General features: G+C 40.1%; 1 protein-coding gene across 5 annotated transcripts in view; it reads right to left on the minus strand.

Annotated features, from left to right (window-relative positions):
• Positions 1-15,785: 15,785 nt before the first annotated feature.
• Positions 15,786-18,084, minus strand: part of gramd2aa (GRAM domain containing 2Aa) — a 36,807-nt gene continuing 34,508 nt past the window's right edge. For all 5 annotated transcript variants that reach the window (XM_088641723.1, XM_088641722.1, XM_088641721.1 and 2 more), the window contains one exon: positions 15,786-17,816. In XM_088641723.1, coding sequence (XP_088497849.1) covers positions 17,813-17,816 — 4 coding nt within the window. In that variant the 3' untranslated portion in view covers positions 15,786-17,812. The remainder of the gene's footprint in view (positions 17,817-18,084) is intronic.

The raw sequence follows: 18,084 nt of genomic DNA on the forward strand, positions 1-18,084 counted from the left end.
ACGACCCCGCGCGGAACCGTGACTGTCACAACAACATCCCCAATTCAAGTACCTCTATGTAAGTGTTATCTTGTGAATTTATGCATATGTAATGGTCATTCATGATACCTAGTTGTGTTAGTTGTTGTAGATCTTACAGAGTAAAAACAATCACTCATATGGTCCCTCAATCAGACAATTTTCCTGCCATTAGGCATTTCCACCTGGCTGCTCACGTCTAAGTCTCTTGTGTATGCACGGTAAGCAGCACACATTGCTCTCCACACGTGTCTTACCACCGATGTGTTGTCATTTCCCACGTGGGAGGAAGAGAGGAGAGGATAATGTGGGTGACATGAGCTCAAAGATTTTCTGCAGGCACATAACAACCTCTCATCATGCCTAATTACAAACAGAGCTGCACTCTGTATTTTCAAAGGTTTCAACAGCAGCTTTTGCCTTCTTGTAGCTTGAGCGCATCAGATCTCAGACCTAAGCGAGGCTGGGTGTGCTCCACTGGGATGGGAGACATATGTATGAAATGAGGTCGCTGCTGTATGTCCTGTTGGCCAGATCTTCCAAGCCGCCGCCACGGTATGGCGACGATGGACACTGTGGTGTCGGAGGTGCCAAACTTTCAATGAGGCATTAAACCAAGGTCCGGTCATTCACGGTCATAAGGATCCTTGAGGGAAAGCTCCACTTTTGTGTGTCAGATTAATTCCACTGTGGGCATGCAGAATGTGGTCTACCCAAAACAGCTCCTTAAATCAACTTCTTACTTCTATCCACCTGATTCACTGGGCTGCATAGTGGCTGGCAAGCATCACCCCGGTGACCCAGGTTAAGATTGTGCTGCACTTCCTTGCTGGATGAAGTGAGAAGTGAGATGCATGACCCATCCTGTAAGTAACGCAATACGCTGAGAAGCACTGTACAAGCACAAGGAATTCTTAGAAGAAGAGACAGTGGGGGGGAAACTATCGCACAATGTACAGACTTATCTCCACAGGGAGAACCTATTACACTTGATCAATACAATTATAAAAATTGAAATATACAGTATATCCAGTATATATCAATATTGTTCCAATATTTTTACAGCCAAAATTACAGAACAGCTGCCAGGAAAATAGATGTAGATGTAGAGTCAGTCATCATTAATCCTTTTGCGAGAGGAATTCTAAGGCCAGTGAGCTAAATAACTAAAAAACTGTTTTTTTTCCCTAAATGAGTACATATCTTTGAAACTGTACACTGGAATATTAACTAAGATCTTAATTGATAGGAACTTGTAGTAGTAATAACTTAAGTTAAGAAGCGGGCATTCCTCCAGATAGACTTTTTATACAAAAGTATAACAGTGCTTCAGTTGCTTTGAAAGAATCATTCATTTCAACTTCTATCTGTAGTCAGTAAGCTTGTGCAAGCCAAAAGGAGCCAAAGCTGTTCTATACAATAGTGCAGGCCATCATGAATGGATATAGCAGCATAAATCCAGATAAAAATGAGCATGCAGCACAGCAATAGAACAATAAGAAATACAGACTTATCTCCACGGGCAGCGCCTATTACCCATGATCAATACAAAATGATGAAGTATGAAAGAAATGATCTTTAAGGCTGCTAGGCACTGAGCACAGTGTCCCGTACCCTTACATTGGACTGGGGGAGTGGCGTTGTGCACTTGGCATCCAGTTCTAGCTGTCTCGAGATTTACAGTGCTGGAGTCCTGCCATCCTCTGTGCTAGCTCACCCGTGAGCTGTGCCCATACACAGTGCATGCTAATATTTCACCGGTATAGTATACAGCTGCCCCATTAATGTTTATTATCCCAATAAAACTCAGGAGCATTAGCACTTTGGCAGCCATGTTGCTTTAACAATATACAGCCTCCAAGACGTCAGAAGGAAGCCAAAGAAAATCTGTTGCGAATGTTATTTACAGTATTTTGGATTGCATTGCTGTTAACATTGAAAATAATTTTAAGGAGAAAACCAAAAAATTCCGCTTTGTGCCAGACCACTGACAGCACAGAGTATCATTTTAGTTTGAAAGGATTGTCGACAGCTGATGCTAACTCCGTCTTTTTAAAGTAGTCTACCATCTTTCTTCATCGCTGTTAGCTGTTAACATTGTTTGAACCGTATCCAGATTAGAGTCAATCCTATGGTTAGCCCTGGCAGTTTAAAACTAGAGCAAGTGCTCTCTGTGGCATTATTATTCTCCAACAGAAAGACCACTTTATGAAGAATCACACACATTTGTAGCAGTGATGTAATGGGTCCTGCTACCAGAGTAATAGAAAGATGATTTCTTAGAATCCATTTAGGCTCTTGCTGTTTTATATTTTCTGTTGTATATACAGTACACAACTCTGATTGTAACAAGATATCCTCCTGTAATGATCAACATATCCACCCCCCTCCCCTACCACAACACTCACACACCTACACCACTGCAACACATAAACTAGAAGAAAGTAACCCTGATCTTTTCGACCGAAGTACCAAAGTTTTTTCTGCATACTGCTGGCATCAGTAACAGTACATCTTTTTTCCATTCAGTCTTGCATTTGGGAATTCCATTGTGTAAAAGTCAGATGGAATTATAGAAAAAGGAGAAGCTAAAAATAAATAGTAACATGATTTTCATTTACATAAAAGTAGAATTTCATAAGATTGTCCATCTGCATTTACTGTAGCTGGTAAAGTAAAAGATAATATTTTACTTAACACCATTATTTTTGCAGACTGAAGAATTTCATAATTATCAATTACTCAATTCCAAATATATAAAGATCTTGATTCCTCTCAATTGGTTGTTTCCTTCATTGAACGATGATAAAACTTTGAAACTTCAGAATGCATTACTCTTCCTGATAGGAACAATATCACAGTGTCCAAAATTAGACAATGTGCTCTTATGAGATGTAAAAATGGCCCATCATGTACCCCTTCCACCCCCTCCACAGGCAGTGCTGTATATCCAGTGGGACTTCTCCATTGCTGCAGAACAGAGCTGGCTGTTACAAGCTGTATCCCAACTGGCCTCTCACAGACAACAAGAAGCTGTCTCGTGCAGACAGCTCGCAGAGCAGAGCAGGGTGTGAAAACACTAGTGCTTGTGTGTACTGGGCCTCTGCTTCTCCCTGTGAGAACACAGCTTACAGCAGCAGTCAGCCTGCAGTGAAAACTACAGATGGAGCAAGAACTCCTCTTTCGTGCTGTTAGTTCCTAAATAACAAACTGTCACTTGTCATTTGTGCCATAAAGATGGCACAAATGCACTACATTCAGTATGTATCAGCTTTCAGTGACGCTTTTTGCATAATGCCCAGTCTTTAGCATGTTTCCTATCAGTGATTTGTGATTGAAAGATGAGTCCTCAAGAAAAGAGGCTGAAGACCAGTGAGTATGGAGACATCTCCCATCCAAATCAATGAGACAATATTCTCTGGCAAGTCCAATCTCACCAGCTCTATAACCAACCAGCTCTATAACCAACTTGTAGCATGATCTCTTTAGATATCAAACAATTAATTAATGTAAATATACTTTAGACCTGTCTAAAGAAATACATTTGGGATAGTGAGGAGAGAGGGTCTCCTGAGGAACACCAGGACTTGGCTTTGGTGGAGATTAATAGACCAGAGCTTGAAATGACTTGGCTTTTCACAGTGAAATATCTGCATGTCCCAGGGACCTCTTTTTGAGATAAAGTGAGACATTTCTCATTTTTTTGTCTTGAATTTGTCTATACCCTGCTCACAGGACTTATCTTAACAGTTGTGTGCATTTTAACCTTCCCAACAATACAAGATCGGGAGAATATATACAGTATGCCTGTGGTAGAGATAGCACTGCACTATTTTTGTATAAAGTTATTGTTAACATACTGTACCTAAAAGGTCACACATTTTATAGTCTGTTAACTGAGAACAATGTCAGCTTCTATAAGAACTCTTAGTTAACTCTATGATTTTCCTTTCAGCACAGAGGCTTATCTCTCAAATTCAATTTCATAGCATGGCACAGAACCAACAGAAACAGAGCTCAGGAGCCGTTTTTGATTTTTAAAGAAACAAAGGAAGAAAAATACATATTAAAGATCTTTGTCTCCCCTAAGGTCTATTTAATATAAATCTATAGGAGTGTAAAGCCAAAATGAAATAAAAACAGTTGCAGATTTATTGCAACATGTATTTCTGCCAATTTTAAAAGCATTAGCAAAACAGTAATATTTGAGCCATAGAATCACTTGTAAATTGAATCACTTCTGTTGTGATTAAGCAGCAGTCTAGTTTACCGCAGCAACTTTGTTCCATGAGTATTCTTACATTCTTGTTCTTAACATTTTACCATCATAATGAAAACGATGATTTAGGTAATGGCCACAAACGTCCTAACCTGTCTACAACAGCATGGTGTCTACTCAAATCACTTGTTAAATAAATTAAACAAATTTTAAAAAGTTTTTTGCATTTTTTTCCTGCTCTATTGTAGATGACTTTACTACATTCATATAACTGAGCCCATTACATTTTACATTATACAACATGCTCATATACAGTGTATATATAACTAGTTCAGGTGGGTAGCTGCGTCAGCATGCGTAGGCTGCAAAGGCATAAGTAATAGGTTTATTCCATGCTGAAAAAAAAGAAGAAAGAGAACACAACGTTTCGGCCATGGAGCCTCACACCTGAAGAAGGCTCCACGGCCGAAACGTTGTGATCTCTTTCTTCTTTTTTTCAGCATGGAATAAACCTATTACTTGTTCCTTTGCAGTGTATATACTGTATAACTACGATACTTTAAATTTAAATATGTCAGGCAATTTTGCAACAGGTAAAAGTGTCACAAAGTTGCCCTTTCGCCAAAAACATTTGCTCGGAGTATCATAACATAGAAACACAACAATTACAAGAAATGTCTCAAGATGAATGTCAGTTTAGTTTTAGTCATATGACTGTGTCCGATAGCCATTCACCTGAATGCCAGTGCTCAGACAAAGCTTGTGACCTAGTAAGACACATGTAAGATTGAGAAAGGGCTTCCAGAATTCTCCCTGGACAGCAGCACATAGCCAGCCAGCACGAATTTGTAACGGTATCACTTCCTACATTCAATGTTTCAAACTGCCAAGTTTTTTTATTGTATTTGTTGTGGACCTCACAGTTCATCCCTAATTCATGTCCCATTTGATAGTGAGTTTCTAATTCAAGAGACGTTCTACAACATAAGCTTCTGCTGCTTTGCAGTGTGTCTGGGCTTCCAGCTCCTTCCTCAGAAGTGACTAAGAAGGTGCGCGTTCCTGAATGTGTGCGAACGAGTGCCAGGGGTTCAGGAGGGAACTGAAGCCCATGCTGATGAAATTCAGAGTGAATTTTTTCAAAAACTGCTTCCTGTGGATGATACACTGTTTCCTGTGGCTTGGATGCGGCTGCTCTGGCATCCATCACAGTGAGACACCCAGTCCAGAGCCTCAAACGAGATGTTGAAAAAGGTCTTTCGCGTTTCTGATGTCCTTATTGTGTTCTGACCTGACAGCTGACAGAAGAAAGTCTGTGTGAAGCGCGACCCCAGGAGAGATGTCCATACACTGAGTTAATGTATCACTCCCCAGCTGCAGTGTCACACCCCCGATGTATCAAGATCATTGCAGAGCTGAGAAAAGCACATGGTATGGTCACACAGTATGTTCACACATGTGTTAAGTAGCGTTATGACCTCACATAGGCACCGCTTTAGGCAGTATTAAAAATATTACAGATGTTGCCATGCATTCATAGGGAATTTCTAAAGCCTAAACTGGAATGGAAAAATACAAAACAATTTTCTGAATATAAATGGAGAAAAAGACGATTGGCTATAAAACAACTCTACTTATCCTTTGTGTTTCTAGTTTTCATTTCTCTAAAAACAATTTTTTTTAGGGAAGGGACAAATATGAACTTCAATTAGAATGGAAAAGGAAGAAAACTACCAAAACAATGTCACTTGAAAAATGGTCTTCATTTATCAATTTGTACGCATCTGTGCAGCTGGGCTTTTTACTGAAAAAAATGAGTTAAGGATGTTGCTCAATCAGAAATGCAACACCAATGATTTGAACCCATAACCTTCCAGTTACAAGCTTAGAGGCACACCGAGACTAGCCATTAGCATACAGCTGCCTGATGGAGGTACGTAACGCTGGTTCTCTTTTGTTTCAACTAGGTCTGTTAATTCCACCTTTACCTGCACATTCAACTGGGCTTTGACCACTGAGTAGCTTTTAGAAATGCTTTTGTTCAAATTATTTTTGTTTCCCTGGCATGGCTATATGTAAGAGACAGCTAAATCTTTGAAGAAGGACTATGTGACTCCTCTTTGATGGGTAAGTAAAGATGGTAGATAGGGGGATTCAACAGTTTTAATCAGCAGTCACAGGGAGTGTCAAACTAATTGGTCGAGCTTCTAAAAGCATTTGTATTCTAAAAGGAATACAAACGCTCAAGTCAAGACCGGTAGAAAACAATCCTTACAACAGCAACAGGTTACAAAACAGGGTTTTGCCAAGAAAGGAATTTGTTATGGCTTTTAATTTAAATTTGGGCCCTGTTTTAAGCCAAAGACCATGGCTTCAATGTATCTACAGAAAACAACAGAATAGTTCCAGATGAAAGAACAGTCATGCAAAAATGAGTAAGAAAAAGAAATTACTTTCTTCAATGTTCACAGTTTTGTTACACTTAAAAATGGTTGTTAGGGCCTCAAAAAACCCATCCATTTCCAGTAACTGCTTCAGCCAAAAAAATTGATACAATGCAGGATACATCCTGAACATTTAGCTCGTCACAAAAATGGCTAAAATGTTACTATAAAATAGAACACATTGTTTGTCCCACTATCATGAGTTATAAGTCAGTTATCATTGGCTGATACTTGCCATATCACTGTTTTCAGGTGACAGCAAAGACAAGAAACACACAGCTTAATGTTGTTCTACCATGAAGGCCAAGAGCTGATTCAGTAACAACAGCTACACTGCCAGTTTGGAATCATGCTTGTTGGCTACCAAGTCTCTAATGCCTGCAAGCACAATGGCACTAGTTCCTGGTACCACCTCTTTAGGAGGTGATATTGAACATGACCTAAGAAATTGGTCCAGCCCAAAGAACTTCAGTAACTATAGAGTAAAAGTTAGTTTCTAGTGATTTCATCAACTGACCCAGGCAGACCCCTCCTATTTTTACTCTCAAAAAATTATGTGAGGCTCCCTTATGTAGAATGACACTCCTTCTCCTGGCTCTGCACAACTACGAAAATAAATGCTGTAGAATACGTGCAATATTCTCTCTAGTGTTGAGTTTGAGCAGACGGGACATTTGTGGGACGTATCTTTTGTGGCCAAGGCAGCAGCAGTTTAGGCTTCAGTCTCTGGACATGTTCCAGAGTGAATGGATGTGCTACACAAGACACGAGAAGGATCCCACTTTCCAGCATTTCTGTGGCGAAAATTCTGCAGTTTTCTTTGTTTAGACATCTATGCAATAGGGCAGTCTGCAGTCTATCATCCCAGCTTCTGTAAGGGGCAGGAAGTCATATTTCACGCTGGAATGTTTGGGAGCAAATCTTAGAATGAGCCAGTTTCACTCAAGATTGTATTCTGTCCTGTTCAAAAATTGAAAAAGTAACAATTTATGTTGGATCCCTGCTACAGATTTTCCTTTGGGTACAGGTTGTCTGTACTAAGTGTGCGTCACTACTTCATGGAAGAAAATTTTTTATACGGAGCAAAAGAGAACTGCCAGCGCACAAATCCATACTCTACAGAAAGCAACATGGTGCCTCAGCCAAAAGCACTCTATATATAATGCTTACTAAGATTAAAAGGGTGTAACCTAATTTCTTCACCTTATTTTAAAAATGGATAGGCTTGCCCTGCGCTTCACACAAAAAACACTTAAGAACCAGACAGTTATTACACTCAATTTCTAATGTATTATGTGGACATTGTGTCTTTTCGTGTCGGGGGAGGTAAACAAGCTTCTGCATTTTATAAGGCACACGGAGATTGTTCATAAATCAATGGATTATAAACACATATCTTCTTGCTTTTTCCTGGACAAAACATGCTTCTTATTCTGGAGTGACGTATCCAACACCTCCCACTCAGACTGTTAAGAGCAAAGGTCTTCTGAAGAACATTCCAGACTACACATCACTCCCGGGAGAACCAGACAAGGCCAGGCCTCACTTTCCATCTGCTTCATGTGCACGTTCCCCAGGCCCTGTCTGTGGATATATGGACAGCTCTGCAAGTCATTGTGCAACTCTGACACGCAAAGACAAAATAAATAAAATCACATCAATCTTAGCCAAGTGCTTAAAGGGCTTTTTTTTCTTTTGTTATAGATGTACTTCAGATTTACCGAAGTATCAGTAAAATTTCACAGAAAAACATCATGTTAAAAGCTTTGTGTGGCTAGCTAATGAAATAACATTTAATTATACTGTATAATGTACAAGTGCTGTCATCTTTTAAGATGTGTAATAATGTGCCTCATTGCTCAGAGCGTTTGAGCACATCATTACACACAAAGCATCCTTGATTCCGATCAGAATCACAAAGCAATCTCACTTCTTTCATCTAAGACAGAGAAGGAAAACTGAAGAATCACATTAAAATATTCCCACACCAACCAAAGCTGGTAAAAGCAACGCTGAAGAAATAATATTAACACTATCATTCTGACATGCCACAAAAACACCAACTTCAAAATGTATGGTCTTCTGTGCTTTGATTGTTGTTTACAAAACACATCTAGCTATGCCCTTGGAAATTCAAACTAGTTACTCACACTCTGCGGTGTTTTTAAAAATTCCTTTATCAAAACAGTTCATAATTTCTGAGATGCTGGAAATAATTTGGGACAAACTGCTTCATTAAGAAACCTTCAGTAGATTTCAGACGATGCTCACTGAAAGACAGAAATCAAAGTGTTCAAACACAGAAAGATTCTCTGACTGTTGCCCCAGATAATTTGTTATCAAAAGCTTCCATTATGGGAGCTTTCTTTCCTATTAAACAAGAATCCACAGAGACATCGCCTTTAGCTTTGTGAAAGTGTGATGTAACACTTTGACAAGGGAATGCGTGAAGCACAATAAGCGATGGCAGTGGACAAAATTCTTCTCTAAACTTTGAAGCATTTACTGCTGAACTTACATAAGGTGTGATTGAATTTATGAGCCCACTGACCTTAAAGCCATGTTCAAAGTCAAAAATCATTTATCAGAGGTAAATGTGCTGCACACATGCATCTCCTTCTTTGCATCGGAGTGCCTCTCAGTGTGCATTTCAACACCAAGCCTGGATTTTGTTAAAGACCCCTGAAATCTCAGGGGATCAGAACTTTTCTGCAGCACTTGTACGTATTTTGTGTGTTACTCTGATTGCTGTCAAATGATTACAATCCACTGAAACATCTACAGCCTTCTTGTACTGTCTGTACACCCATAGGAAGTCCCTATAAAGCTTGATCAGTAGCTCCCTCTTGGATAGATGATCCATTTTTTTGGCTACGTTTGGCTGCCTTCACTCTGCTTGGTGACCTACCGCTTGTATTTGGATGGCCTCCACTTGCTCTGTACTCCTCATGTACTCACCCCCAGGAGCACAGAATAAAATCTGTCCCTGGAGCCCATCAAGGTATTAGCCAATAGCCCAGAGTGTCCAAGCGCTGAGCAATCAAGGAACAGTGCTGGCTGACCTACCTCACACAACGTGTGGAAACCCTGAGCTGCCCCTGTTACAACCAAAGGCTCTGTCCACCTCTGTGAAAAAAAGAAAGTGTTCAAGAACCATGCACACTCACACACCAGGCACTTCCACAGAGGTACAAGCCAAGGGAATGAGTAAGTACATTAGAAATTTGAAAGCATTACAAAATTAACACATTAGCGTCAGATTTTCCATGCTGATGTAACCGTCATTAAGTAGTTCAGTTTTTGGTAGTTTCAACAAAGGATATTCCAGTTTCTATGTATACTGTATATGGCTGTAAGAAAGTACCAATATCTTTTAAAACCAGAAATGCTTTTCCCATAAACATGCTTTCTGGGAGCCTGGAAGAGCAGTCATTGATAATAACAAGTGGCCAAAGGGCTATTTGTTGTCTGGAATATGCCAGCATCACAGAGAAGACAAGCCAGTAGCCATATCACCCTGCAACTCACAACTGGCAGCCCACTGAAGCTCAGCAGGTGTGAGCCTGGTCAGTACCTGGATGGGAAGACCTCCTGGGAAAAACTAAGGTTGCTGCTGGAAGAGGTGTTCGTGGGGCCAGCAGGGGGTGCTCACTCTGCAGTCTATGTGAGTCCTAATGCCCCAGTATAGTGACGGGGACACTATACTGTAAATAGGCGCTGCCCTTTGGATGAGACATAAAACCGAGGTCCTGACTCTCTGTGGTCATTAAAAATCCCAGGACATTTCTTGAAATGAGTAGGGGTGTAACCCTGGTGTCCTGGCCAAATTTCCCATTGGCCTTTACCAATCATGGCCTCCTAATAATCCCCCTCTATGAATTGGCTTCATCACTCTGCTCTCCTCCAGAGCTGGTGTGTGGTGAGTGTACTGGTGCACTATGGCTGCCGTCACATCATCCAGGTGGGGCTGCACACTGGGGGTGGAGGGGATCCCCATTACCTGTAAAGCCCTTAGAGGGGAGTGTCCAGAAAAGTGCTATATAAGTGTAAGCAATTAACTATTATTATTATACGTAAGTGAGTAGAAGGGCGGAGAACAAATGTTTTTGGTCTCCTGTGTAAAGTGAGCAAGTCTCAGAAACAAAAGCCTAGAGATCACACCTTCCTCACATTGCACATATCAATGGGCCTGATTAAACTTTTTGCTAACAACCTTTGAATGTCACTGTGGCTTGAATTATAGGTCTTAGTGTTTTCTTCACAGTCACATCTTGGAAAGATGGATTCTGAACGATATCGTAGGGATTCATAGATGATTTGGGATGCTGTATCAACCAGTGTCCAAAGAAAGGATGTGATTTTGATGAGGTACACATGCAGAACTTCTAAAATCAACTGTGGGTTTAAGGATGTTTTCATTTTAACACTCTGGTTTAGATAATTGCCTGAGCTTTGGTTCTGATTAAAGCTGAGCCTGCAGTCATGCCACCTTGACACCTTACAAGCTCTGTGCTCAGCAAGGCTGAGCTTCTGCAACTGCATAGAAGGAAAGGGGGATAAAGATGCTGGCAGCTGTTTGTATATTGATTCTTCCATTTCTGAGGCCAGATGAGGAGAAAAACTGCTGAATAGAAGAAGCAAGAACTTTGTGCTGAAGCTACATCCTTCAGAGTGTTGTTATTTATAGATTGTGGCCAGAATGGAGGTCTGCGCCTCAGTGAAAGCCAGACCAAGCTTGACCGAGCCTTCTCAGAACAACTGCTTCACTTTCCACACCTGAGCATTCCTCACAGCGTCTGGGCAGATGGGCCTACTTAATCTACAAACTAGGTGCATCTCCCTGATTGTATCAAAAGCACGAAAGCTTTCAAAATTCACATCCTTTATCACTTTAATGAAACACAAAGCTGATACCCGGCTAGGCGAAAAGTCATGCGCTAGTTGTTAATTTACTGGCTGTCATTTCATCCAATGCAGAATTTATTTTCATTTCCTGAAATGAGCATAGACATGGGAAGATGTTAAAGAAGTGATCTACATTGTCTTTTTTACAACAGCATCCACAAAAACAAGAACTGAAATATTTTCTCTACCAGTGAAGCTGAATATTCCTCACAAGGAGTTGCTGAAGCTTCCCTCTCTTCACAATTAATAAATAATTACAAAACACAGACCAGTGGAGCTTGACATACAGTACAAACTGAAACACTTTTGAATTTCAGCGAACAAAGTTATCAGTTAAGACAACTAATTCTTAAAAAATAAAAATAAAAGCAACAGGTAAACAGTACAATATAATTCAAGAATTTCCTAGCATAATGTAGGAAGTCATTTGTGTTCATTTCTGTCAGGGAATAAAATATATAAACACATACAGAAACAGCTTTTACATTGTTGTCACCCAATAATGTGCAGTGCAATGAACAAAGTGCTCTGTTAATTGCCTGTTCTGCAACAGATGGTCCAAGAAATTCTCTCTTGTTGTTTCTTCTGTTAACTGTGCTATTATTTTTAATCTGAAAGTTTTTCAACATTTGCTGAGCTTTTAATTTTATAAAATGCCACTAAAGATATGGTATTAAAAGAAATTCAACTTCTAAGAAGCTTAAATTAATTAACATGATTAACGTAATTTACACTGTGTATATATAAAGCGAATGTGCATTTCTACTTGCTGTGTCTCCTCCTAGTGGGCAGAATAATTATTGCCACTGAGTGGATGATTAAAGAGCAGGACTACGTCTGATGGATTTCCATAAATTTCCTACGTATAAAGGCTGGAAACACTTGTAACTTTTTGACCATTTAAGCAGGAACTGTGTTTAATCAAGAGACATCTGGTCTTTGAGAGTTAGAGACATTTCACAATTTGTATTTCGAATAATATCTAAATTAGAAGCCTCACCAGTTTAAGTGGTCTCAATTCAGATGTTCCAGGTCTATGAAATTGAATTAAATTCATATATTCATACAAAACCTGCTCAACTGGGGCTTTCCAGTACCAGGGTTGAATATCCCCACTTTAGAATAAAAACTGCAAGGGTCTTGAGCTGCCTCTTTTCAAATACAGTTCTGATTAAAACGTTTTCTTTCATCCAAAGTGTGCAAGAGAAAGTTCGGTATAGCTCTTTTTTAATTTAACCCATTTTAATTTCATTACAGTCCTCCTTCACCACTGCCTCTAGCACAAAACGGGGAGCTTAATTCTCTTTTACAGATGCAAATACAAGGTAATTACCAAGTTTTTACAATTTTACCAGTGAAAGTGAAAGTTTTAATACAGTACATTGTTTTATCCTTAGGTACCCCCTTACTAATTTAATTTGGTGCTACCGTATGTCCAGTGTACACTATATATTAGAGGTTTTTGACAGTGCTTTCCCACCATTTGCTAACTAAAGCAGTAAGTGTATTCATGCCTTGATTTAGAGTCCTGACCTCACCTTAATTCATGACTTAATTGAACATGTTATTGACTTAATTGGTCTTAATTCAAACTGACTCCAGGTCTTTATTGAAAAGTGTGGGCTCCTTATAAAAACTGTCAAGGCTCTTGTTGACCACAGCCAGGGGTAATGATCACTGGTTTAGAAGTATTGTTTGATAAACCAGAACTACTATGTCAAGAAATTAAATTTATTTATTTTTTCCCTTAGAAAAGAAAGTCAAATCAGACCAACGTGTTTAATTTTTTAAGCACGTTTCTTGCAGTGCTTTTGAGCCACACACCTCTTTTGATGGGTCAACAGCTTGCAAAATCCTCTTTTTAAGAGCACACTGCCAAGCTTCTCCTGAGAAGACATTGTTAAAACAGATATCTCCATGTTTATAATTCCTGAGACATGTCGGCATTCGCATTGTTCTTGAGAACGACAACAGGGTGGGGGAGCCTGGCCCCTGCAGTCTCCTCCTTGTGGGCTCAAACACAAAGCATTGTTGATTGTCCCCCATGGGCTATTTGGAGTTTACTCCACAGTCCCTGAGCTATTCATAATGTATGATATTTCCTGAGGAAAAAGATCCTATTGTTTTTTTCTCCCAGAGCCCTTCCTCTAGGGACTAGGAGACTGGGCATTGCCATTTCCCCAGTGCGTTTCAGTGGAGCTGAATATTGGCCCTAACCACGGTAACACATTCTAGGGCAGTGCTGGTAAAGCCACTGCTGTACAGACCACTGTTTGCTTGACTCACCGACAGCCTTCGTCTGCCTAGAGAGGAGCCCGGGCTCAACCTGAACACGACCACGAGTGGCTTTTCAAAACGGGCCTTGGATTTCAGCCACGGCCCTCGTGTGTTGGTCCCAGTGCTGACGGCCAGTTTGGGCTCATGATGACGGCGGATGTGACTACAGAGGCTGGACCCCACAGGAAGAGACCCGACAGGGCCATACATAGGCCTGGAATAAATGGAGGCGAGAGCAGAGTAGCACTCAGTCCGTTTGAAGTTTTTTGTCAGTCTGATGTGGTCGCTGCATAAAAACTGCTGTGGTCTCACAATTTATATTAATAACGTAAAACTAAGAGGTGCCTTTCATTGCTATTGGTTAACGGTGCCATGTTTCAGTTTATCTTCTGATCGATCATGCAAGTCAGAACGCAGGTAAAGACTTATTACCAAGAGTACTCAACCCTTATTATGCCTTGACTGATTTCCTCAAATCACACAGGACATTCAACTCATTCTTCAATTCTGAACATATGTATCCTGCCATATAAGTCCTATAATTGAAATGGAAGGGTTGATCTCTGTTGCCTGGCTGTTTTTCTGTGAAGATGTTTTTGCTCTTCCCATCACACTGCCAGATCCGCGCCTTGATCTGCCTCATGTTATTAGCTTCTTGCAAAACAGTGCTTCCACATGTTGCTCCATATCAACAAGATGTTGGTGCCTTAAGAAATTAGTACAAGTTTTTTTATAAATGCTTGAACCCATAAAGTAAACAGAAACCACCTTGTAAGAGCTGATGTGGGGGTCATAGTACACCACACAGAACTACCTGTAATTGTGAACTGCTTTCATACTAATACCCTGTCACAGGCGATCATGGCCACACCCAGACATCACCCATAATGAAGTCTAATTGGCACTTACATGCCTTACAAAAGAACAACACACAAAACAAACAGTGACGTTCTACATGCCACTCAATCCTAAGCAACGGTGCCAACAGTTGTTTTAGGCAAAAGACGTAAAGATAAAACTTTGGACTCATTTTTGTCTGCTTTAAATTTGGGCCAGCTGTCTCCGCGTTAGCTGTTCATGAAGAAAAACAAAGACAATAAACCAGCACAACGGAAACAGGCAGCCTGGCAGAAGAAGATTAAGATTAAAGAGGAGAATAAACCGAACCGTTCATCTTGTTCATCAAAAGCCGGCTGGTGCGTAAAATAAGAATTTCTCTTGCTCTCTGAACTAACTTTAAACATTCATGGAAAACGTTACTGAGATGTGAATGTAATGTGGGATTTGCTGGGATGATGTAGGGCAATAAGGACTCTGTAATCACTTAACTGACCTGATACCTGCATATGCTGTAGGAGACAAAATGGGACGGCAGCCCCAAAATGGGACAATCTACACTCTGGTGCAAAATATGTTGTACTTGCCTATGCCTGGAAAGCTTCTAATGCTGGTCACACACACTGCTAGCCTGCGACTTCCACAGTAGAAACATAGTGATTACAGTAGTTCTGTTGGTGACCAATGGTAACCATCATAATGAGCTTACTTGTTCTATAAAACAGGCATAGTTTCAGAAGGAATTCTTGTTCTGAGCGATAACTGGGATAACCAGGTATGTTAATTTAGTGCAATGACCACCTTTTTCATTAAAAAACCAGATGTCCTGGGAAACTCAAAAATACCTCCCTGATTAATAAACTCAAATTTATCAGATGAAAAACATTGTAGATCATGAGCTTAAACCTTCAGATCGTGTTTCCTAGAGTTCTCTTTCAGTTAATACAACAGCATACAATTAAATGGGCAAACCACAGTTTCCTCAGCTTTTAAGCATATTATAAAAATGTATTCAAATTTCAGCATTTAAAAGAGAAACGGGAATTTCTGACACTTCCGGTGCATAATATGTGATTCAAGCAAAGGGGGATGGATAAAAGGCTGTTTATTAGTCACACATGTTTCACAGTCATCTGTGATTTTAGTTAATATACAGTACAGTACAGTTCTACAAGCCTGTTGCTTATAAAGCTAATGACTGCAAAGAGTCGAGTGAGCTCCAATCTGATCCCCTGTACAATAAGTGCTTTGTTTCATTACAAAAGTGTACAAAAGTAGATCCTGAACACATCTTGTAAATGTACTGTATGACTCATGTCCAAACCAGAACTTCAACATTTCCTTCTGATTGTGCTCCCACATTTAGACTGAAATGTTTAATGTTGAAATATCATTTACTTTACATTTACTTTCTCACAGCACACTAGACACTTTGACAGAAATAGAGCTTCCCAACACCACATTTTTCTTTGTTCAGTTACAGTTTTAAATTTCTGTCTGGAGTAATGTGAAAAGGGCTCAAATGCAGCCAATTTCAGTCATTTTGGGTGACAACATTAGGAGAAGGGGTGGTATAAAGTGCATTTTACTGGACAGCTAGATGGCAGCTCAGAATTGTCACGTACTGTAGAGTTTTCACAGGGTTGGCATATCTGGTAAATTCGTTCCTGATAGGGAAAATAAATATCTATGGGGAAAAAAATAACAGTGAAAAATGTGGTTGCAGAATTTTCTCCTCTAAGCTGATCTCTCATTCTCAATCTCACCATTTTGCAACATTAACAGCTCCTTAATTACTACATTGTCGACCCTTTAGAGTGTTGCATTCACAGTAGTTTCTCCTGGATTACAGTAGGAGAACTCACACAAGATAACAACCGTGGTAAGCAATTGACTTCAATTTAGCCATTTAAAATCTGCTGTAGCCTTGTTTTGGCTAGTACAAACACAGCATCTTCTGACAACTTTTGAAATGCTTAAGGGTCTGCCTACAGCAGGCACCGACAACCAATTTGTGCCAGAAGACTTTGCTGTCACGTTAAGTTTCTTGCGATCGATTTCAATCTGAGTTCGAGCAGCAATTTAAGTTTCAGGTCCAGCTTGTCTATTCAATACAGGGCTCCATGTCTACCATGCAAATGAGATTCAGCATGAAGACCTGAAAGATTGAGGAAGTCTTCCTGCACAGACTTAGTCCAAGTCCAGAAATTGCACTTGTTTTTCCATCCAGTTTTGCCACTGGACTGATTGTCAAGACGAAGAGAAGGTAAAGAGTCCAGGTTCATTTGTTTCTGCTGGGCAGGAAAGGATACTGCGGTCGGTTTTTAAGCCCAGGGATAAGCAGAAACCAACTCAGGCAGGCGCAGTCCCCTGAGAGCTCTGAAAAAACGTAACTGTCACAGCAGGATGTGTCCCTGTGGGGAGTCAAGCTGGGCCAGACAGCAGAGATTACTTGTGATAGGAGAGATAAGGAGAGAGGTGTTATCCAAGAAAAAAGGTGAACATTATAATATGAGAAGAATGGTGAGCACTAGTGATCAAAAAGTAAGAAAATTAGGAAAATGGGGTGAAAAAGGTGTAAACTCGATTAATAATAATGGTTGATTTGAAATGGTAAGGATGCTTCCTCATTCTTTTTTCAAGGCTTGCATTGGAGTTTCAGTCGGCAAAGTCTCTTATCCTCTGCCTGTAATGTAAACCTTTCAGGTCTCGAAAAATACAGCATTGCTCTGACATTCTTCCACTTCATTGTCTTAATGCTGAAACTCCAATGCGTCTTGTAACATCCCAAGACAGATGCTACAGATGCTGAAATGCATGTCCGTGACTTATATCTATTACTTATCTCCTGATGGGGGGGGTTGAAATTCTACTGTGCCTCCAGGACAGAGCTGTAGTGTCCGAGAGTGGAGCTGGGAGAATCCAGGCTGGGAATCCCTGCTCCTCTGGCACTGACGCTCTGCAGCTGGATTTTTAAAATAAATAACCGCATTTCATCACGACCTAGATTCCATAAAAATGTAAATAAATAAGTCCGTTCTTTAATTCTTGAGGCAGTGACAGACAGGATTGTCCCAGAAACATCTTCCTATGTAGACGCTGCCCAGAGAAGGGGTTACCTGTCATAAAAAAAGAGGAGACGTCGAATGAACAAGAACACACACAGAATACATTCCACTCAGATCCTTAATGTAATAAAATAATTCATATTTTTAGCACACTCTTAAAAATATATACACTAAATCTAGAAATTGTGTGTGAATATTTATTCAGTTTTTGTTTTACACGTTTTGCACCACTTTATACCAAGTTTACACCAAGAAAACTGCCTGAAAGAGTCTGACTTCAGATAATATGACACAAGGAGTAGCAATCTTACTGTCAGGC

Source organism: Lepisosteus platostomus, chromosome 7 (genome assembly GCF_059453375.1).
Source record: "Lepisosteus platostomus isolate fLepPlt1 chromosome 7, fLepPlt1.hap1, whole genome shotgun sequence".
Classification (NCBI taxonomy): domain Eukaryota; kingdom Metazoa; phylum Chordata; class Actinopteri; order Semionotiformes; family Lepisosteidae; genus Lepisosteus; species Lepisosteus platostomus.